At 44.1% G+C, this 22,736-nt stretch overlaps 1 protein-coding gene across 2 annotated transcripts in view; it reads right to left on the bottom strand.

Annotated features, from left to right (window-relative positions):
* Positions 1–22,736, bottom strand: part of PSMF1 (proteasome inhibitor subunit 1) — a 46,098-nt gene continuing 23,362 nt past the window's right edge. For both annotated transcript variants that reach the window (XM_053200137.1, XM_027069751.2), the window contains exons 5-8: positions 22,500–22,685; positions 2,260–2,313; positions 959–1,117; positions 1–428 (exon numbers count right to left, since the gene is read on the bottom strand). In XM_053200137.1, the coding sequence (XP_053056112.1) occupies positions 377–428; positions 959–1,117; positions 2,260–2,313; positions 22,500–22,685 (451 nt within the window). In that variant the 3' untranslated portion in view covers positions 1–376. The remainder of the gene's footprint in view (positions 429–958; positions 1,118–2,259; positions 2,314–22,499; positions 22,686–22,736) is intronic.

Raw genomic sequence — 22,736 nt, 5'->3', positions numbered from 1 at the left:
GCCTGGCAACATGATTTTTGTATTGACATTTGGTTCTTATAATAACATCCAAGATGCGTTCTGTTCTTATAGCGCTGCAGCTTCGACTGCATCGGGCCGAGAGTATATGTTGCCGGAGTGTCCCTTGAGAAGTGTGCGGGAGCTGGTGGTGAGAGAGACACACAGACTGCTCTTTGGGACCTATACGCAGCCAGGTGGAGAGCTGCAGCCGGTGCCTTGGCTCTGACAGGGGGTGGGGAGGCAATCCCAGCCAGCCTGCAAACACATGGGCAGAGTCCCTCGCCCCCAGACCGCAAGAACACGGCTGCTGACGGGGCCAGCGGCGGCAGCTCCCGGAGAGTGGAGGGAAGGCTGGGATGTTACGTTCTTGAGGCCTTCACAGGTACATATCATCGTAGCCCGGCGGGGGGAGATGGTCTGGGTTAGGTCTGGAATGGAAACAGGGGCTGGTGAGTTGGGAGTGATGGCGGGGCCAGGGGTGCACAGGCAGACGGGGCCTCAGCAGAGGGAGCCTGCCCTCCAGAACGACATGGTGCTCTGTGGGGTTGAAACGCACACGCTCTACAGCCATGATCCTGACTCTCCCACCCTGGGTAAGTTAATTCATCTTCCAGGGTCTTGATTTCTGCATCTATGCAATATGGACAGTAATATGTACCCCTAAGTGTTGCTATTAGAATCCAGCGTCCTGACACGGACTTAAACTTCAGTGAGTATGAGCAGCTCCTCCTCTGAGTGCTCCCTGAGGGGGCTGGAGGAAGGGAGGCACTGAGGGCTGGGGAGCTCTGGGGAGGCATCAAGCATGGGGCCCGGAGGAGGCTCCACTCCCTCCGCAGTGGGGGATGATGGAGCCAGTGGTGACTCCGCACCTAGAGTCAGACTGCTTGCTCCCGCAACGCTGAGCTGAGCTGAGCTGCCATCAGGCCCTATTTCTCAGCGGGCCTGAGTGAGTACCTACCCAGACGGGCTGGTCCCAATGGGTCCAAAGGGGTCAAAGCGTGCTCCTGGGGGCACAGCGCCTGGAGGAAGACGGTTTGGGAGGCCCGAGGATGGGTCAATGAGTGCTCTCGGGAAGCCAGATCTCAGGGGATCCACGATCATGCCACCTCTCCGACACCTGAGGCAAGAAGAAAAGGTGGGTAAGCAGGTGGGGCAAGGAGCTGCTGGAGGAGAGGCGAAGGAGGCGAGTGGACTAAAAATGCCTGGGATATGTACTCTAGAGAGCTCAAGCAGACACTGATGGACGGTTGCCCGAGAGTCAGCAGGAAGTGGGCAAGAACAGGAACACCAAGAGCACACCTTTCCCGGCATGTACGGCTTGCCCTTTCAGCTTTCCAGGCTGCCCGAACCCACAAAACCGAGATCCCTGCCATGTTCTACATCCAAGGGGGACAACTTGATCAAGAACAGGTGCCAGAACTTGCCAAGGTCAACGGAGAACCATCATAAGGTTCTGGAGGGCACTATTTTAGGTCTAAGGACTAGTAATGGCATTGGGACAATTCTGGATGATGGCTTTCTTGCAGTTTCCTGAGAGGGCCTCAGGGTGATCTAGGACTGCACGTGGACTGCCCAAATCTGGCTCCTGACAGCATCTGTTCCTCATGGAGTTAGATGCACCTGACCTCCTGTGCTCAAAGCAGGATGTGTGAGCTGATGTTCCCCAAACTTTGCGGCCACTGTGCAAGCTCAACTGCAGGCTCATGCGATTTCCCACTGTCTAAAAATGAGGTGCTCATGTTGGGGTCACTTTGCAGCACAGGTTGAAATCTACCCAGAAGCATTCAGAGAAGACAGGGCCTGGCTGGGCTGTAGTGACTTTGTTGGGTGTACGACAGAAACCACACACACAGTCTACTGGGGATCAGAGACTCCCCTGAGCAAGTGAGGTGACTGCTGAGGAGCCCTGAACAGCCCTTCAGTCTGTCGCCCACCACGTGCTCCTCAGCCTGCACCTGAGAAACCCTTCCATCCAAGGGAGGCTGCTGTCCTCCGCCAGGGCCAGCGGGGTCAGCTAATGACAGGGGAGTTGTCTGCTGGCTTGCTCGGCGCCTCCCCCACCCCGCCAGCAGAGCTCTCCCTCACTGCTGCAGGCACGGCAGAGCAGAACAGCGGCGGGGACTTCTCAGCCGCTCAGCCCCAGCAGCCTCCTTCACCCCAAAGCAAGGCTGACGAAAAGCTCTAAGATTAGAAGGTGAGCTGAGGCTGAAAAGTCACAAGAGTAAGTTGTGTTGCTGCCCCCTCCCTGGCAGGACTCACCCAAAGGGGTCCAGATCCTCTCCCCCGACAGCAAACGGGCCCAGGGGATCACACCTGAAACAAACAAGGGACAATTACCACAAGTCCCATAGCAGCCGGGTGCCTGGGCTCCCAAGGGATTGAACCCAATGCCCGTGGGGTCACAAATGCACTCCCAGGTATGGAGGACAGGGGAAATCCCCGCATGAGACCATAACACGAGGGATATTTCAAAGTGGTCTTTGGCACAGACTAATATATTACAAGGGCAATATTGAAAAGAGTTGAACACAAAGCTAAAAACAAGGAGACCTCAATACTGTAGAAAATAAACGTACTGACAGTGGTTAGTAACCTCAAGATAAATTTTATTTACACTTTTCTCAAGTTTCTAAACTTTGTATCACGAACCAAGAACTTTCAGATTAGAAAATATCCTAAAAACAAAACCCAAACTCCAGGACTAAGACTTAAAAGCTTCCAGGGATGGAATAAGATGGGTGTCCACACACAGCCAGAACAGTATGGCCTCTCCACGACATTTCGATCCCACAGACACCGTGTATCTGTTTATGCGCTGCCCACTGGAGGGCCACAAACCACTGTAACCTCCAAGATTTTTTTCACCTCTACACCAAGAACCCACTTTTGTTCTCACTGGGAATGCATGAGCTAGGAGCATAAATGAGAGCATCCTTTCTGGAAAGCAATTCTGTACTGTCTAATATATACAAAACACCTGTGTCTTTCAAAAGTCTTAACGTATCTTTATACTCTTTGATCCAATAGTTCCTTATCTAGGCATTTATCTTAAACAATACATAATTCAAATTAAAATATCACCATAAAGACTTTAATCAAGGGAACTGGAATTGGCCTAAGTAGGGACCAGTTAGGCGCTTTATGGTGGATCCCTAAATGCAATTGTGGAGACAATGTTCTCAGAGGTTTCAAAATGATATGAAAAGGGGAGCCTTGGGTGGCTCAGTCGGTTAAGTGTCTGACTTCAGCTCAGGTCATATCTCACGGTTTATGGGTCTGAGCCCCTCATCAGGCTTGCAGCTGTCAGCGCAGAGCGCGCTTTGGATCCTCTGTCCCCCTCTCTCTCTGCTCTCTCTCCCTCAAAAATAAACAAACGTTTAAAAATAAAATAAAATGATGTGAAAAAATGCTTATGCTCTAGTGCTAACTGTGGGGGGGAAAAAGAGATAGCCTAGGAATAGCCCAGGGAATCAACTGTGAAAATGTGTGCGGGGGCGTGTATGTCTAAATAAAAATTGAAAGGAGTACAGACTGACAGTTACTCCTGGGATGATTTTCTTTATGCTTTTCTGGTTTTTTTCCTACAAAACAAAAAATACTTAAAATTTGCGGAAGTGTGCTTTGGAACCTGCTTGGAGACCTAGCAGGCAATACAAACCTTGCAGTTCTGGAGGGGGTGGGGGTTCCTGCCAGACCTCAGGAGAGCCTTGTAAATAGCAGCTAATATACACTTACAGGTAAGAAGCCATTAATTAAAGAACTGGGAAAAAATCCAAAAGGAGATGCTTCTTCAGTCAGTTCTATCATGCTGGAAAGGATACTGTGGTTTAAGTGGATGTGGCTAGGTTTCCAAGGGAAGGAATTTTTCCTGATGTAGATGACTGTTCCCGAGTCCTAGTTCAAATGTGCTGGTGGCCTCTGTTAACATCATGCCACACTGTGGATGGACAGGGGTGCTGGAGAGCACCGAGTGTATCTCCATGAAATGGCCCACTACAGGTCAGCAAACAGAAGGGGCTTCTAATGGCTATAAAAATGCCTAGGAGAACAGCACCTTATAGCTCCTGAAACACATAGCCTTTTCTCCTTTTCTCTCCTGGGCCACAGAGCACGGGACGGGGCAGGGAGAAGGAACAGAGAAGAGAAACTGGACAAGGCAGCTGCCAGGCCCGTGGCAACCATTTGTGTACTTGAAATTGTCACAGCCTATCCCTTGACTCAACACTTACCACAATCTCGCTGCAACACACACACGCACACTTCTGTAAATTTATTATGCACATGCTCAGAACCCATTTTAAAATAGTCTCAGTCCTGGGTGCCCTGGGTGGCTCAGTTGGTTAAGTGACTGACTCTTGATTTCAGCTGAGGTCACGATCCCAGGGTTGTGGGATCGAGCCGTATGTTGGGCTCCATGCTAGGCGTGGAGCCTGCTTAAGATGTTCTCTCCCCCTCTCTGCCCCTCCTCTGCTTGCACGCTTTCTCTCTCTTCAACATTAAAAAAAAAAAAAAAAAAAAAAAAATTAGTCTCAGTTCAGCAAGTCCCCCTAGCTGTAATTTCTTCTTGACCATTCTTTTGAGGGGAATGCCTCAAAAAAGTCTCAGTCCAGAATATGTTGAATGAGGCTACAGGGATTAAAATAAAGCTGATTTTTGTATAAGGTCTCTGAAATCAAGCCCCTCCTTCAACTGATAATCAGCTGAAGTAGAGTGTTATACACTAACGCTGTAGGCCAAAGTGCCTGCCTGGGCCCACATGACCATATGATCCCGGCTCCAACAGGGCCCCCCGAAGGGATTTGAAGGTGATCCCGAACACACACGATTTCCTCCTTCTGTGCTCCCCTCTCCTCTTGGATAAAAACGTCACCCACTCCTCTCTTGGGCACACAAATCCCGCTGACACCACTCTAACAGCTACACGGTTTGGCAATGTGGAAAGGCCTCGGGACTGGAGGGCAGAAGACGGGCCCTGGGCTCTGGGTGGAGGATGATCTAGGTGGTTGGCAGGTCTGTCACAAACCTCTGCACCTCAGTCTTTTAAGAAGACTGGAGTCTAAGAAGTAACACTCACAGGGCCTGCTGTTGACGATGACACAGCCGCAGCGGGCACAGACAGACACGCTGCCAGGCAAGGCCTGGAAGAAGTGGGTAACAGCCACTGCCGCTATTTACCAAGAGACTGCCCTGTACTAATTTAGTTTTAAAAATGCTAATTTTGAAAATGTAATCTCCTCAACAGGTAATGCATCTACCCGTTTGAAAATTCAAGACTGATAAAAGACCCACACGTCCATAATCTTAGGCTAGATGTGTCCTGGAATTCAGAATTCTTCAGATTTAGAAAGGTCAGATGGGTGTACCTAACTTACATTGTGTAACACTCCCAAGCAGCACCCGGGCTGTAACAAATACCCTAATGTTTCTGCAAAACGAATGCCTATTCATATGTAAGTGGGATAAATGAATGTATGAGGAGCTTCATGCCACTTCAGGACAGGGTTTGGCACCAATCTTATGGGGGGGGGGGGAGAGGAAGGGGGAGAGGAAGGGACAGGAAGGGAGAGGAAGGGGGAGAGGAAAGGGGAGAGGAAGGGAGAGGGAGGGAGGGGGAGGGAGGGAGGGAGGGGAAGGGAGGAAGGGAAGGACGGAGAGAGAGGGAGAGAGAGAAGGAGAGAGAGAGCGGGGGAGGGAGAGAGAATATATCTCAAGGTCCATGCTCAGCACAGAGTCCAACATGGGTCTCAATCCCACTCGATCCCTGGGATCATGATCTGAGCCGAAATCAAGAGCTGGACGCTCAACGGACTGAGCCACCCAGGTGCCCCTCAGAGCTCCTTTGATATCAGAATTGTACATAAAAAATTGTGGGCCCACAAAAGCAAAAATTCTCCCTTTCACCCTTGTTCCCCAGCCTACCAGGTCTTCCTACAGACAACTAAGATACAGCTTCTTGTATGTCCTTCCAAAAATACTATGCATAGAGAGCAAATATGTATCTCTCCTTTTTTAACAGCTGGATGCACTGAGCGCCTTATATACATTATCATATTTCACCTTTGCAGCAGCCCTCTGAGTACGTATGATTTTTATTCTTATTTTACGGATGAGGAAACAGGCTCAGAAGCAAGGTTTCTTAAACAAAGCCACATAGGTAGTAAGTGGCCAATACAGTATTCATCCTGGGTCTGCCCAACATCAAAACCCATCCATGCTCAAACTGATGTGTTGAGACCATTTACATTTAATGTGATTTTATGTGATAGGTTTAAATTTACAGCTACTACCATTTATTATTCGTTTTCCAAATGTTCCCTCTGTTCTTCATTCCTCTGTTTCCTCTTTCTTTTTATTCAATTTTAGTGTTTTTTACTCGATCTCTTCTTAGAGTTTTTTCCAAGTGGTTGCTTGAGGGATCAAATATACAGACTGAAACTCTTCAGTCTACTTTGAAACAGTATTTTACCATTTCAAGTAGAAGGCAGAGACCGTAGAAGGCATATACAGGTCCATTCATTCTCCTCTATGTTACAGTTGCTCCCTATTATACTGACATAAAGTGAAATGTGTAATTTTTGCTTTCAACTGTAAAACACATTTTAGAGAATTCAAGAGAACAGTTCTATTTACCTAGACATTTACCATTTCTATTGCTCTTCCTTCATTCCTGATGTTCCAAGTTTCCATCTGGTATCATTTCCCTTTGGTCTGAAGAACTTCCTTTAGCAATTCCTTTTGAGAAGAGCTCTTGACTATGAATTCTTAGTTTCCTTTCACTAAGAACTCTTAATATCCTTCAGAAATAAAGTGAAATATTTGCTGGGTACAGAATTCTGGGTTGACAATTCTTTTTTCTCCATAGTTTGAGAACATCTGTCCACCTCTTCCTGGTCTCCATGATTTCTAATGAGAAATCCACAATTGTTCACGTTCTTATTCTTCTACAGGCAAGTCATTGTTTTTCCCTAGCTGCTTTCATGATTTTTTTTTTTCTTCATTTTTAGTTCTTGGCAGTTTGATTATAAGTCTGCACATGGACTTTCTTGGGTTTATCCATTTAGGGTTTGCTGAGCTTTTTGAATTTGTGGGTTTTTTGCCCAAAATGTCTTTTGCCAAATCTGGGGAGTTTTCAGCCCTTATGTTCTTCAAATAATTTTTCTGTACTGTCTTCTTTCTCCTCTTTTAAGACTCTGATTGCCCCTATGTTAGACCTTTTATAATTGTCCCACAAATCCCTGAAACTTAATTTTTCAATCTGTGTTCAGACAAGATAATTTCTACTGCTCGGTCTTCAAGTTTACTCTTTCTTCTGTTATTTCCATTCTGATATGCCTTCATCCAGTGAGCTTGTTTTGATTATTTTACTTTTCAATTCTAAAATTTCCATTTGGTTCTTCTTCATACCTGCTATTTCTTTGCTGAGACCTGCTGCTCTGTTCAGTTCAAGACAGTCTACCCTCACTTCTTGCAGCATTTTTATAATAGCTGCTTTCTGTCTTTGTCAAGATAATCCCAACATCTGTGTCATCTCGGTGCTGGCACCTGTTACCTTTTTGTGAGTTGTGTGAGTTGAAGTTTTCTTGGTTCTTTGTATGCCCAGTAATTTAGAATTGTATACTGGAGGCTCTGAAGAATCCTGATATTTCTGTTTTAGCAGGCAATCAACATAGCTGGCTTCAGGATCCAAGTTCTGGTTTCAATGTCAGTTGTTTTCAAAGCCTTTGCAGTGTTGTCCAATGCTGTACCACATATGTGCTGCCAAGCATTGTTTGGACCACCCAGTTCTACTCAAACTGTGATGTGCAGATGCATCAGTGGGGGATCTGGCTAAGGGCAGGTTTCTTTTCTTTTCTTTTTTAAAATATACTTTATTGTCAAGTTAGCTAACATACAGCATATACAGTGTACTCTTGGTTTCGGGAGTAGATTCCTGTGATTCATCACTGACATACAACACCCAATGTTCATCCCAGCAAGTGCCCTCCTCAATGCCCATCACCCATTTTCCCCTCTCTCGTGCCCCCCCATCAACCCTCAGTTTGTTCTCTGTATTTAAGAGCGTCTTATGGTTTGCCTCCATCTCTGTTTGAAACTATTCTTTTCCCTTCCCTTCCCCCATGGTCTTCTGTTTAAGTTTCTCAAATTCCACATATGAGTGAAAACATATGATATCTGTCTTTCTCTGAGTGACTTATTTCACTCAGCATAATACCCTCCAGTTCCATCCACATTGTTGCAAATGGCAGGACTGCATTCTTTCTCATTGCTAAGTAGTATTCCATTATATATATAAACACATCTTTATCATTCATCAGTGGGTGGGCATTTAGGCTCTTTCCATAATTTGGCTATTGTTGAAAGTGCTGCAATAAACACTGGGGTACATGTGCCCCTATGAATCAGCACTCCTGTACCTTTTGGATGAATTCCTAGTAGTGCTATTACTGGGTCATAGAGCATTTCTATTTTTAATTTTTTGAGGAACCTCCACACTGTTTTCTGGAGTGGCTGCACCAGCTTGCATTCCCACCAGCAGTGCAAGAAAAGGGCAGGTTTTAATCCAGAAGATCACGAGTGGGACTTGAGATTCTGTATGTTTCACAAACTGAGTGAAACGTGACTGGACTTTGCTAGTTTGGGGAACACCAATGACTAAGACTGCCAGGGTACAAGTTCAGCTGGGAAATTCTGGTAGCCTAGGATTATTTACTCTGTTCTGCTAAGCGTAGAAATTTAGGACTGGGAACATGGAGATGCTGAGGACAGTAGACAAGAGTGTGTGTGCATATACACGTATGGCAGCAGTTACAGTGCTCTGAGCAAGCAAAGCACTAAACCTTCTCTTTTCCCCCTGCTGAGGATATCCTGTGAGTTCAAAGGTGAACTGGGAATGGAGGGTGGGTGGGAAGTATCGCATTTGGGCTAGGAAAACAAATATTTTTAGAAGAAAAAAAGAAACAGATATGCATAAATTTAAAAATTGTAAGAAAGATGTCACCATAATCTAACATGATTCTTTTTGCTATTCTTTTCTTGTCTATTTTCATAAGCATGCTTTTATAAAACTATAATGCTATCATTTTAGTGTTTTCCTCCACTTATGTCCTGTATTTCCCAAGTTGTCTGTCTTTGCTATTGACATTTTTAATGACCAAGTAATAATCACTCAAGTGAAGCAAATTTTTAACATTTACTTGACCTTCTACTGTATGTATTGGTATTGCTTCTGGTAGGTGTAACTATAAATGATGGTGTAATTGGTGACTTTTGTGCACATGTTTTTTTTTCTGTCAGAAATCAGTTCACTGCGGGGGCGCCCGGGGGCTCACTTGGTTAAGCATTCTACTCTTGATTTCCGTTCAGGTCATGAGCTCACAGTTCACTAACAGCGCGGAGCCTGCTTGGGATTCTCTCCTTCTCTCTCTGCCCCTCCCCCACTCCTGCATGCACTCTCTCAAAAAATAATAAACTTAAAAAAAAGAAAGAAATCGGTAAATGTTACCGTCTGCTCGTCCTACCACTGTATGATGGGGACAACCTGCTTCTCTGATCAACAGACAGGAGTTGTGCTCAGAAGCCTCAGCTGCACCTGACTTGGAGGATTCAGAAGGTGAGATTGGAGTTCTGCAAGCTGATGAAATTCAGGTAAGATTTTACACTCAGCTGATGTAGTAATGGGTACACGTTACCCCGAAGGTGATGGGGAGGGGAGGGGAAATGTATTTTGCATTTGGGAGGCCAGACGGTAGACTATGGTAGGTAACATTTCTAGAAATGGCCCCCTCTCAATATTCCACACTGTCTAATCCCCAGAACCTGTGATGTGATGACAAATCACTCCTGCGATTGTTTTAGGTAATACTGCACAGTTGACTTCAAAAAGGGGAGATTATATGAATGGGCTAATCTACTTACATGGGCCCTAAAAAGCAGAAAACTTTCTCTAGCTGGCAGCAGAAGAGAAGGTGGAAGGGGAGAGTCAAAACATGAGAAGGACTTGGCATACTATCGCTGGCTTTGAAGACGGAGGGGGCCGTGTGAGAAGAGACGTAGGGAATCTTAAGGAGCTCAGAGGCCCTCAGCCAACAGCCAATGAGGAATGGGGAGCCCAAGTCCTACAAAAACAAGGAACTAAATTTGGGTTCAGTTAGCTCACAAATGTTACGGGGGTGATGCTTTGCTAAACAATTTAAAAGAAAAAGGAGACCAACTCCAGCAACATGGCAAGGATAGGGAAACAGCATCAAAATACGGTGGGAATGCCAACAAATACAATTGTTTGGTTCTACTTCCAGCGACAGATGCTAAGGAAACATTCAGAGATGTGCTCTAAGTTTCAAAATATGTTCACTGAGGTGTTAGCTACGGTAGCCCCAAGTTAGGGATGACTTAGGCTAAGAAACACAAAAGCCTTGCATCATCCTGGATCTGTCTCTCCTTCATTAAACCAACCCATCAGCAAGTCCTATCAGGTATACTTCCAAACATACCCCAGATCATCTGCCTCGTCTCTGCCACCATTCCCCCTACCACCACCGTTGTTTGTTCCCTGGGTGCCCGTGTCAGCTCCTGGCGCCATCTTCCTGTTTCTGCTCTTGGACCTTTATACTCCATTCTCCACAATGGAGCCAGAGTGATTCAAAAATAAAACATAAACAGTATGAAGTCCCTCCCAGGGATCCCTACTGCTTTTGATCTTGCCCCCAAGACTCCGCATGCCCTGGCCTTTGCTCACCCCCACAGTGTCATCACCGATCTCTCCATTCTCCACCCACAAGTTTACTGAGTTCCAACCACACCACTTTCTCTTTATTCTCGGAACAATCCAAAACGATCATTTCCTTTGAAATGATTGCTGATACATGTGTTACAAGGAGGAAATACTAGGGGCGCCTGGGTGGCTCAGTCAGTCGGGCATCCAACTTCGGCTCGGGTCATGATCTCACGGTCTGTGAGTTCGAGCCCCGCGTTGGGCTCTGTGCTGACGGCTCGGCCTGCTTCGGATTCTGTGTCTCCCCGCCTCTCTGCCCCTCCCCTGCTCATGCTCAGTCTCTATCTCTCAATAATGAATAAACATTAAAAAACATTAAAAAAAAAAAAAAGGAGGAAATACTAAGGGCTGAATCTTGCTCCAATGTTTATGAGCTATGTTGGTTTGGCTAAGTTAATTAACCTCTCTGTGCATCAGTTTTCTTTTCTATAAAATGGGAATAGCAGCATCTATCTCATTCTCGTTAGGATTAAGAGATTATATTTTACACTTAATGTAACTGCTTGGCACACAGTAAAGACTTGCTAAATATTAACCACATTAGTTGTCAGAACCTAACCGGGATTCCTCCACAGAAAAAAGTCAGTGGTTCATGGGGTCCCAACCAGACTGCTTTCTGTCCCAAATGTTTTGATGGTTCCCATTACCCAGGATCAAATCTAGCTCCTTAGCACATGGGGCCCCTTGTGATGTGGTCCTCACATTCACCTACTCTCCTTTCACATGCCAGTACAAATATAATGCCCTCACTCTCTCCCTTGCCCCAACATACACACGCATGAGATGATTTCAGAGCCTCATTTAAACCCACTGTCCCCTCAGCCATACATGCCAATTACTTTCAATATCACAGAATTTTTATTAGTCCTATAGAATTTAGCTCATCAGGCATTATCTCTGTGAAGCCTTTCCTTCTATCTTGTACCACTCAATCCTTCAGAATATTATTCAGAATAATCACCCTTCTCTGTGCTTTAGCAGACCTCAGAAAATACGTGTCATTGTTTTTAAAGGACTTATGATCTGGAATGAACAGGGCAATCAGCGGGGGATCAACTGTGAACTCCTTCAAGGCTGGGTCCACACCTCATCATGTATTCCCAGTGCCCAGTACAGTGCCTGACACATAAGCAGCACTTAGACTTACTTGGGAACGAGAAATTGTAAGAAGGCAAAAGCAAAGGCTTTAGACTTAGACCCACGTTCAAATTCTGGCTTCACCATCTAATGGCTGTGTGACTTGGGGTAGGTCATGAAATCCCTACACCTTAGCTTTCTCTCCTGTAAAGTACGACAACAGTATTTCTCGAGGTTGTTGTAGGTGTCACACGAGGATGTTTACAAGAGTGTAACACCTGGTACATAATAAAAAGTTCAAGAAGTGGTATCCAATATTCTATTATTATATCACAACTGCTTTTTACTGGTTGTGATCAAATTACTTATACATGAACCTCAGTTTCCTTACTTGTAAAATGAGGAGAGGCCTTGCCCATCTCATGGGGTTGAGAGAATAAAATACGCGCATATGGATGAAACGCCTAGCTTGTGGCTTACAATAATTGGCACTCAACAAGCAGTGATTGAATAATTATTATTGAACTAGCTTTGCCATACATGAGAAAAACCAAAGAGATCAAGATTATTTGCCTCTAAGAGGAAAGACAATGAGGGCAAATTTTAAGAATACGGAATAACGGGCGCTGCCTGGGTGGCTCAGTCGATTAAGCATCTGACTCTTGATTTCAGCTCCAGTCATGATCTCATAGTTGGTGAGTTTGAGCCCTGCATTGGGATTCTCTCTCCCTCTTTCTCTGCCCCTCTCCTGCTTGTGCTCTCTCTCTCTCAAACTAAATATGTACACTAAAAAAAAAAAAAAAAAGAAAAAAAGGAAATAGTTTCATGACTAATAAAAATTGAAAATTTAATTATTAAGGTGACATAGGTAGAGGATAAATCTTTTTGGAATATGGTGCTGTACCAACTGGATTCAATATAGGAAGACATCAATCTATCTTGTACCACGCATAAAATTAATTTCAAATGGGTTATAGATCTAAATATAAAAGGTAAAACAACAGAGCTCCTAGAAAAAATATATGAGAAATCTTCCATGACTGTGGGGTACGGCAAAGATTTCTCAAACATCAAAAAGAACATCAAACATAAAGGGAAAGCATTGATAAGCTAGATTACATAAAAATTAAGAATACTTTAATTTAAAAAACACCGCTGACAGAGTGCAAAGGCAAACCACAGAGGGAAAATATTTGCAATACATGTATCTGACCAAGGACTTAAATCCAGAATACACAAACAATGCCTACAAATCATAAAAAGATGAGACAACCGAATATAAAAATGGTAAGAGATCTGAAAGACTCTTCAACAAAAGGGAATATCTAAAAGGGCTTGTAAACATTTTAAAAAAAGAAAAAGAAAGGATTCAAAATGTTCTCCACAGAACTCTAGGGGTCCCTGAAACTCTTTCATTTCAGGGGGTCCATGAGATCAAAGCTATTTCCTCTTAGAAGCTATTTGCTTTCTTCACCGTGTTGACATTTGCACTGACGGTACAAAAGCAGCGGTGAGAGAAATCACTGATTCCTTAGTATGAATCAAAGCAGGGACACTAAACTAGCAGTCGGGTGTACCCTCCCTCACCAGTCACCTGCTGCATAACTCTCGTGTCACTTTAGAATGTCCTTGATGAAGCAGTAAAAAATTACCCAGTGTTCTAAAATTCCCATCTTTGAATACACCTCTTCTTGGTATTCTCGGTGATGAAATGGGAAAACAGGCATAGAGCACTTCTGCATAAAGAAGTACAATGGCACTTACCAATACTTTCACAGTTAAGTTGCTAGCTCAACTAGCCATTTTTTCATGGAAAACCATTTTAACTTGAAAGAATGACTGACAGACAAACCATCATTATTCAGACTTGGGCTACCTAGTAGACATTTTCTCAAAACAATGTGGGCCTGTTACTACAAGACAAACAACTGACACTGTTGCCAATGATAAAATTGAAGCTTTTGGGTGAAAATTAACGATTTGAAAATTTGTATTCATCAGTAGCTTGATGGCTTCCTAGTCCTGATGGTGATGAGAATAGTAATATTGATGAATGTGACTTTTTTGATACTGGATAATGAGTCAGCATTTAGCGGATCTGCATTAACTCAGTGAACCAATATTTTCCAAATGATCGATACATGATCTTCCAATATCATACATGGGTAAAAGATCCACCCAAAGGACATGACAGACCAGTAGATTTTAACGTAATAATGTACAAGAACGTACCTTCGCTGTTAGGTATTCAGATTCCACACTACAATTAACCCTTCAAGAAACTATCACTTGTCAAGTTTTGGTGTAATGCAAATAAGAATATCCACAATTATCTGAAAACATTATTAAGCCAGTCTTCTCTTTTCTTATAACTATTAGGGTAAGGCTCAACAAAAACATTACTGCCTGCAGACTAAATGCAGAAGCAGAAGTGAGAACCTAGTTATCTTCCATACCTAACGATAAATAGGTCTGCAGCGAAGTGAAACAAATCATTCTTCTCGTGCAATTTCTGTGTTTGGGGGAAAATAGTATTTTTGTAAAAATGTGTTATTTGTGTTAATATATAATGGGTTTATTATTGTTTTTTAAAAACTTTTAATTTTTTTATATTTAAGAGAGAGAGAGAGAGAGAGACACACACACACAGAATCCAAAGCAGGCTCCAGGCTCTGAGATGTCAGTCAGCACAGAGCCCGACGTGGGGCTCGAACCCACGAGATCATGACCCAAGCCGAAGTTGGATGCTCAACTGACTGAGCCACCTAGGCGTCCATTGTTATTTTTTAAGTGAATGAATAAATATGTATTTGTAAAATTTCAGTTTTAATTTCTAATATGGTAAATATTGATTGATAAATAAGAACTCTTTAATAACTCAGAATTTAATAATTCTTTCTCAATAATTCAGAGTTCAAGAGGGTTTCTGAGACTAAAAAATGTTGAGCTCTGCCAGCATGGAAAATATAACTCAACGAAGTAAAAGGAAAAAACTCTAATGCAGATGCACAGAACTTTACTATTTAAGATGAAAAACTGAACATGCTTAAAATACTCCATGGAGGTTAGGCAAGACTACAGCATATCCGCAAAATATAATATCAGATACTAAAAAAGAGATGTTTGGCACTTTAGTAAACAGATTATGAAACTTTAAAAAGGAAATGCACGACACAAAATATCAGAAACATTAAAAATATGCAAAGACACAGACTGGGACTGAAAATGAATTTTGAAAGACAAGAGCTTTAGATCTGAGGATTTATTTTTAGTGAAGCCAGATAAGCATAGGAAAAACTGGTTTTTCAAAACAGCGAGTAGGATTTGGGGCATACGGTCTGACTGAGGACAGATGGGGCAAAGGGAAATGGGTTAGAATTGTAAGACAACAACAATAAAAGTTAGGCTTAGATAAACACACACACACACACACACACACAACCCTTCCCTTACAGATGGGCTGTTCTCAGTAACTCTTCCCTAGAGATGTCAGGAGTAGGACAGACCTACTTTCTGCTATTGAGTCTCCATCACAAGGGAATGTCCTCGCCACGTACATCCCTGGCCTAGAAGCAGCCAGCACCAAACTGGCAGACTCAGCATCCTTTGACAAGCGCTAGCTACACGTCCCCACACACTCAAATCTCCTTCCACGCTAGGACAGACACCCTATTTTGGTTTGGTTTAGAAGTTTCCAGGGATGGGACAGACTTAGATGGGGGTATGGAAGGCAAGCAGTGAGACACAGGACTGTGTCCTGTGGGAAGGGGGCAGAGGCTGCCATTTCCTGCTCAGAGCAGGAGCCGCGCTGTTCACTGATGGGCTAATTAACACCCCGCAGCAGCCAGATGGGAGGCTCCGGGGCTCTTTCAGGCCTTCCTGCCCTAAGGCCCCACCCCCAAATCCAGCATCTGAGGGAAAAACAAAAAGGTGAAAGTGTGAGTGCTGGTTGCCTGGCAACCTGGAGTCAAAGGAGGCTCAACGAAGGAATCGCTGTCATTACAGACATCTGTGCTGATAGAGGAAGGGGGCTGGTGAGGAGCGGAGGCAGAGGGGGGTGCGTGGCCGGCAAAAAGCCTCCCTAAACACTTCACCTCCTCTCCAACCATCTCATCCAGTTCAGTGTGCTAGTCCTGGGAGACAGGTTTGCTTGAGAAAGACCTAATGGAGGGAGGGCAAGGGAATGGGTTTTCCTCCATACTCAGGGTGCGCTGACTACACTGAATTGGTACAAACTGATTACATGCACTGAAACCGAAGGGTGTGGTGGGGAAAGCAGAAGCAGAGTTAGACCCACCTCCAAGGCCTCTGCTCCTGCCTGCCATTTAATACTCTCCTTGATATGGGGGGCGTGTGGGGGGTGGAAAAAGTGGCAGGCGCTAAGAGTGGTATGCAGGAACAATAAGGGTCAGCCTTCTGCCCTGTCACCTCCACCCCCATCGCACCTGTCTCTAATCACTTCCGATCCTTCCAGGGCTCTGCACAGGACAAGCCTTCATGCTGGAACACCTTCCTACCCTCCTCATTCTTTAGGAACCCGCCTTAGGGGAAGCCTTCCCTTAACACCAAGTGTGGTTCCGGCTCCTCTACCTATGTGCTCCCTAGCACCCTGTCCCTCCCTGTGATGACAGCAGGCGCAGATGGCATCACTGGTCTTCGTGAAGCACCTGGGGCTAGATCTAGAGCTCCCCACCTAGTGAGCTCAAGAAATACCGGGATTTAAGAACCTAAGTGGCCCCTCAGCATCTAAAGTTTTAAATACTTCTTAATTAAAAACATTTTTTTAAACATTTATTTATTTGAGACAGAGCATGAGCAGGGGAGGGGCAGAGAGAGGGAGACACAGAATCTGGAGCAAGCTCTAGGCTCTGAGCTGTCAGCACAGAGTCCAACGCAGGGCTCGAACCCACGAACCATGAAATCATGACCTGAGCCAAAATCAGGTGCTTAACTGACTGAGCCACCCAGGCACCCCTAAAGGTAAACAGTTTACAAATTTCTTTTAAATGTTTAGTTTTTGAAAGAGAGAGACAGACAGAATGTAAGCAGGGGAGGGGCAGAGAGATGGAGAATCTGAAGCCAGCTCCAGGCTCTGAGCTGTCAGCACAGAGCCCAATGCAGGGCTCGAACACGCGAGCTGCAAGATCATGACCTGAGCCAAAGTCAGATGCTTAACTGACTGAGCCACCTAGGCACGCTGTAAAATTTTAAATACTTTTTATCTTTAAATAATTAAAGAGTCACAGGAAGTTGGAAAAATAGTGCGGAGGAATCCCAGGTACCTTCACCCGGTTTTCTCCAAGTTATACCACCACAAAGCTCCCTCATGCTACCTCCCCTGCCTTTCTAATCATACCCAACAGCCTGCCTCAGCCCCCATTCCTAATCTCTGGCAACCACTAATCTGTTTAGAATGTCTAGAATACTATCATTTCGAAAATGTTCTATAAATGGAATCATACAGTGTGTGACCTTTTGGAATTTTTTTTTTCACCCAGCACAATGACCCTGAGCTCCATCCTAAATATTATGTGCATCAACAGTTCGCGCCTTTATATTGCAGATAGTATTCCACGAGCAGTGCCACAGGGTGCTTAACCACTCACCAAGTGAGGGACATTTGGGCTGTTTCTGTTTTTGGCTATTACAAACAAAGCTGCTATGAACATCTGCGTACAGGCTTTTGCGTGGGCATAATTTTCGGTCCTCTAAGATAAACACCCAGGAATGCGATTCCTAGATCTTACTAGTGTTTGTTTAGTTCTTAAAGAAACTGCCAAACAATGTTCTCGAGTGGCCGTACCATTTTACATTCCCACCAGCAATGCAGAAGAGATTCAGTTTCTCTGCACCCTCTCCAGCATTTGGTATCACTGCTATTTCTAATTTTAGCTATTCTAGGTGTGAAGGATCATGTTGTTTAATTTGCATTTCCCTAATGGCTAATGATGGCGAACACCTTTTCATGTGCTATCTGCCATCTATCTGTTTATCCTTCTCAGTGTGGTATGTTTTCATATCCTTGTCCCATTTTCTAATTGGACGGTTTTTTAACCTGTCGAGTCTTGAGTGTTCTGGATCCTTAGAGATAGGACTGCTCTGTCACATGTGTGGTTTGCAAACATTTTCCCCCAGCCTGTAGTTTACGTTCTCATTCTCTTAACAGGGTCTTTCCCAGAGCAAAAGTTTTTAATGCTGATGAAGTCCAATTTGTCAATTTCTTTCTGTTACAGACTATGCTTTTAGTGCCATAAGAACTCTTCAACAAGCCCCAGATCCTAAAGATTTTCTCCTGTGAGTTCTTCTAAAAGTGTTGTAATATTAAGCTTCACATTTAAATCTGTGATCCAATTGGAATTACCAGCTCACATTCATTCTGAGCCCTGAGCTGGTATCCTTGCTGAACACTATTATTATTATTATGATTAGGTAGATTCTGTAGGATTTTTCCATGTAGACTGGTATGTCATCGCAAATATAAACTGTTTTATTTCTTCCTGTCTTATCTGCATCCCTTTTAATTCTTAATGTGGTGGCAAAACTTTCAGTACTATGCTGAGTAAGAGTGGTGAGACAGGGTCTCTTTGCCTTGTTTCTAAGGGGGAAAGCACTTGGCAGCTAATTTTATTTTTTATTTTATCTTATTTATTTGTTCGTTCATTCATTCATTCATTCATTCATTCATTCATTCATTCATTTGTTTTTGAGACAGAGAGAGACAGAGCACGAGCAGGGGAGGAGCAGAGAGAGAGGGAGGCACACAATCTGAAGCCGGCTCCAGGTTCTGAGCTGTCAGCACAGAGCCCAACACGGGGCTCCAACCCACAGACCATGAGATCATGACCTGAGCCAAAGTTGGACGCTTAACTGACAGAGCCACCCAAGCGCCCCGTTAAATTTATTAAGTACTTTTTCTTTTGGGGGCTATTATAAATGGGATTTCCTTAATTTTCAGATTGTTCATTGCTAATATACAGAAATACAACTGATTTTGTTTTTTGACTATGTATCCTATCACACTGCTGAACTTGCTTATTTTAAAAGTGTTTTTAGGGGTGCCTGGGTGGCTCAGTCGGTTAAGCATCCAACTCTTGATTTCAGCTCAGGTCACGATCTCACAGTCCTGAGAGCAAGCTCTGTGCTAGGCATGGAGACTGCTTAGGATTCTCTCTCCCCCCTCTGCCCCTCCCCCACTCACTTGTACACACTTTCTCTCAAAAAAAAAGTTTTTTTAGACAATTCCTTAGAATTTTCTATATATGAGATCTCATGTCATTGGCAAACAAAGTTTGCTTCACTTCTTTCTTTTTAATCTAGATACTTTTTCTTTTTATTGAGTGACTCTCCTGGCTAGAATCTCAAATATGATGTTATATAAAAGTAACAAGGGTATAAAAGTAACAAGAGTACACATTCTTGTCTTCCTAATCTTAGGGGGAAAGCATACAATCTTTCTCCATTAAGTAATATGTTAGCCGTGGGCTTTTTGCAGATGCCATTTATTGAGTTAAGAAACTCCTTCAATTGCTCAATGCTTTTATCATGAAAGGGTGTTGGATTTTGTCAAATGCTTTTTTCTGCCTATTGAGATGAACATGTGGTTTTTAGCCTTTGTTCTATTAATATGGTATATTACACGAACTTTTTTTCATATGTTAAACCAACCATTTCTGGGATAAATTTCATTTGGTCACGGTATATAATCCTCCTTTTATGTTGCTAGATTTGTTTTGCTAGTATTTTGTGGAGGATTTTAAAATCTATATTCAAAAGGGAAACTGGTTTGTAGTTTTCTTGTGGTCTTTGGTTTTGGTATCAGGGCCTCACAGAATTAGTTTGTCTGAATCAAGATCCAAACAAGGTCCAACACTGTATTTAGTTGATGTAACTCTTTTAGTAACAGCCTCACTCTCCCTTTTCCATGCTATTCATTTATTTGACAATTTTTTATCCTGTAAAAAATTTTCATGTTCCAGTTTGGGCTGCAACACACATATCCTCATGTGTCTGGCCTGTTTAACTTGTTCTTCTATCCATCAGGCTTCAATTAAACCAGGAGTTAGATCCGGGTACAGGCTGCGATGCACTTACTACTGCATCACATTAGAAGACACTTCATGTCTGGCTATCCCACTTTTAGTGTTAAGACTCATCTATGGGCTCAGGTGCCCCCAGCCTGATCTATTCATTGTAAAGTTCCCCAGCAACCTTTTACTGAGGGTTTTAGCAAACATTGACCATTTGTGCCTACGTACATTATTTCAGGAGAAGTTGCAACATGGTGATTTTGGATTCCTTCAGTTCTTCCAAGGCTAGGAAATTTTATCTTCACAATTATAAATTCGAGGTCTGACTCCCAGTTAGGGTGGGGGAGCCTCCAGGTGCTGTTGCGGAAGCCTTGGGAGAATTTCTGTTTGCCGTAGTGGTTGGAGGGGCCTTATGGTACTTAAGGCAGACTGCGCATTCTACATAATGAATTCTACATTGTAAGAATCACCTGCATCCCACACAACTTTTGAAAGTCTTGTTACAAATCACCGGAGTCTGAGACCATTTTATATAGGAGACACTGTCCATCTACTATTCTGTTTGCCAGTCTCCTAAGAGCTGTGCAGCATTTCAGAAAAATCATGTAACAGCAATAGTTTGTAATAGCAATACAGCAATACAGTCTGAGTTTTGCTACAATGCATCTGTATATGTCAGCTTCTGTTACTGTCAAATTCAAGATAACTCCACACACAAGTGCAAATGTCTGACTACATTTTCCACTGTAATGGTGTTCAGGCATCTACATGATCAAATGTACATTACCTTATTATTAATTACTTTCTTTTTGCTTCTCATTTATATTACAGTTAGAACTTTATACTGATTCCTTTTGAAGTATGCATTCAGTTAGATTAGCTATGAATTTTTTTATTTTAGAATCTTTTAAGTTTATTTACTTTTGAAAGAGAGAGAGAGAGAGAGCGTGCACTCATGAGCAGGGAAGGGGCAGAGAGGGAGAGAAAACCCCAAGTAGGCTCTGCACTGTCAGCACAGAGCCCAATGCAGGGCTTGAACTCACGAACTAAGAGATCATGACCTGAACTGAAAGCAAGAGTCGGATGCTTAACCACGTGCCCCAAGAATCTTTTTTTTTTTTTTTAAGTTTATTTATTTTGAGAGAGAGGGAGAGAGAGAGCGAGTGAGCAGGGGAGTGGCAGAGAGGAGAAACAGAATCCCAAGCAGGCTCCACGATGTCAGGGCAGAGCTCAACATGGAGCTCAAACCCACAAACCGTGAGATCATGACCTGAGCCGAGAGTAAGAGTCAGATGCTTAACCGACTGAGCTGCCCAGGTGCCATTTTTACCTATGAATTTCAGTTCAAGAGAAGTAAAGGAGATTTCACAGAATATTTGTTTGAAATGGGCAGTGAGTCTGAGAGAGCTGAGAATTACTACCTACTTAAGTTGTAAAAATTCCTGCCCTCTCTGCCCTTGATTGTTGTCCGGGGCTTGTTCTGAAATCTTGTCACTGTTTTCTGGGAACATCACAGACAGAGCACTGCACTGGGATGATATCTGAGCCGTAGCCCTGGCCCTGCCTCTTTATTAGTGGCTGGTGACCTTAGGCAGGCCATCTTATCTCTGTTCCTATCTATAAAATAAGGAGGTTAGATCAGACAAGCTGCCAACCCCTTCAACTACTTTTTATTATTCACCCTTCCCCAGGATTTCTGAAGAGTGCCTAAGGGATGTACCAATTATTACTTACCCTAACGATTCACTTTCCCATTTTTTAATTAATGAAAGACACAGAACTGCAAAATAGGATAAAATATCAATGGCAGTTAACATTTCCTGAGTGCTTACTAGTGGCTCCACAGTGAACTCCCCACCCCCCATTACTACTACACTGTGGACTCTAAATTGGCAAGTTCTGTCTCAGCCAGAGACTAAGGTCTCCCCCTGGTTCCTGTCTCCTACCTCAGAGCACAAGTCCCCTGTCTTTTTTCTTTTTTTAAGTTTATTTATTTTTGAGAGAGAGAGAGAGAGAGGTATCTTGAGGCAGACTGTGAGCAGGGGAGGGGCAGAGAGAGAGCGAGACACAGAATCCAAAGCAGGCTCCAGGCTTCGAGCTGTCAGCACAGAGCCTGACAAGGGGCCCAAACCCATGAACCGTGAGATCATGGCCTGAGCTGAAGTTGGACACTTAACCGAGTCACCCAGGTGCCCAACAAGTCTCCTGTCCTAAATGCTGCCACCCTAACCTGCTAAGATCTTGGATGTGACATGCTCATACCCCATGGCATTTTGGAAAACTTCTGAAGTTGTCAAAGAGGTTTAGGCAACTACAATGGATGAAATGAAACAAGCAAGACACTGGGCTTACATCCCCTCTGGGCAAGTACTTCTGCATCCCTACATTCCCTGAAACGCCTGGCCCAGGTCACTGCAGCCTGGAGAACCTGAGGAGTTAGGGTGACTAGGAGCAGTACAAGAACTCACCGCTCCATTGACGTCTCCACTTTCTTTCTCCATCTGCCAAGACTCTGACAATTTGTTGAAGATGCATGGAGGTCAGAGAGGGAGTCAGGTGGCAGAAGGGTTAAAGGCCAGAGCCCTGCGGAAGCATGGGCTGCCTGATGGGGGCTCTGTACTTACCAGGGAGGCTGCCGGCTCGTGTGTGGGTGCTGTGGGTGAATCCGAAGGGGGTCCACCTCTCTGGCAGTGGCAGGGGGAAACTCCCGGTGGGGACTGCTCACACTAGCCTTGTCCCAGTGCTCATGGATAGGTGTGATGATCCCAGACACGATGCGAGACCGAAGTTCCTCGCTGTTCTTGTAGGTCCTGCAGGAAGGAGACGAGCTATCAGCTGCTTGCACCTGGCCAGCAACCCCA

The sequence above is a fragment of the Acinonyx jubatus genome, chromosome A3 (genome assembly GCF_027475565.1).
Source record: "Acinonyx jubatus isolate Ajub_Pintada_27869175 chromosome A3, VMU_Ajub_asm_v1.0, whole genome shotgun sequence".
Lineage (NCBI taxonomy): Eukaryota > Metazoa > Chordata > Mammalia > Carnivora > Felidae > Acinonyx > Acinonyx jubatus.
Note: the sequence above shows the minus strand (reverse complement) of the source record. Positions and strands in the feature narration are given on the sequence as shown.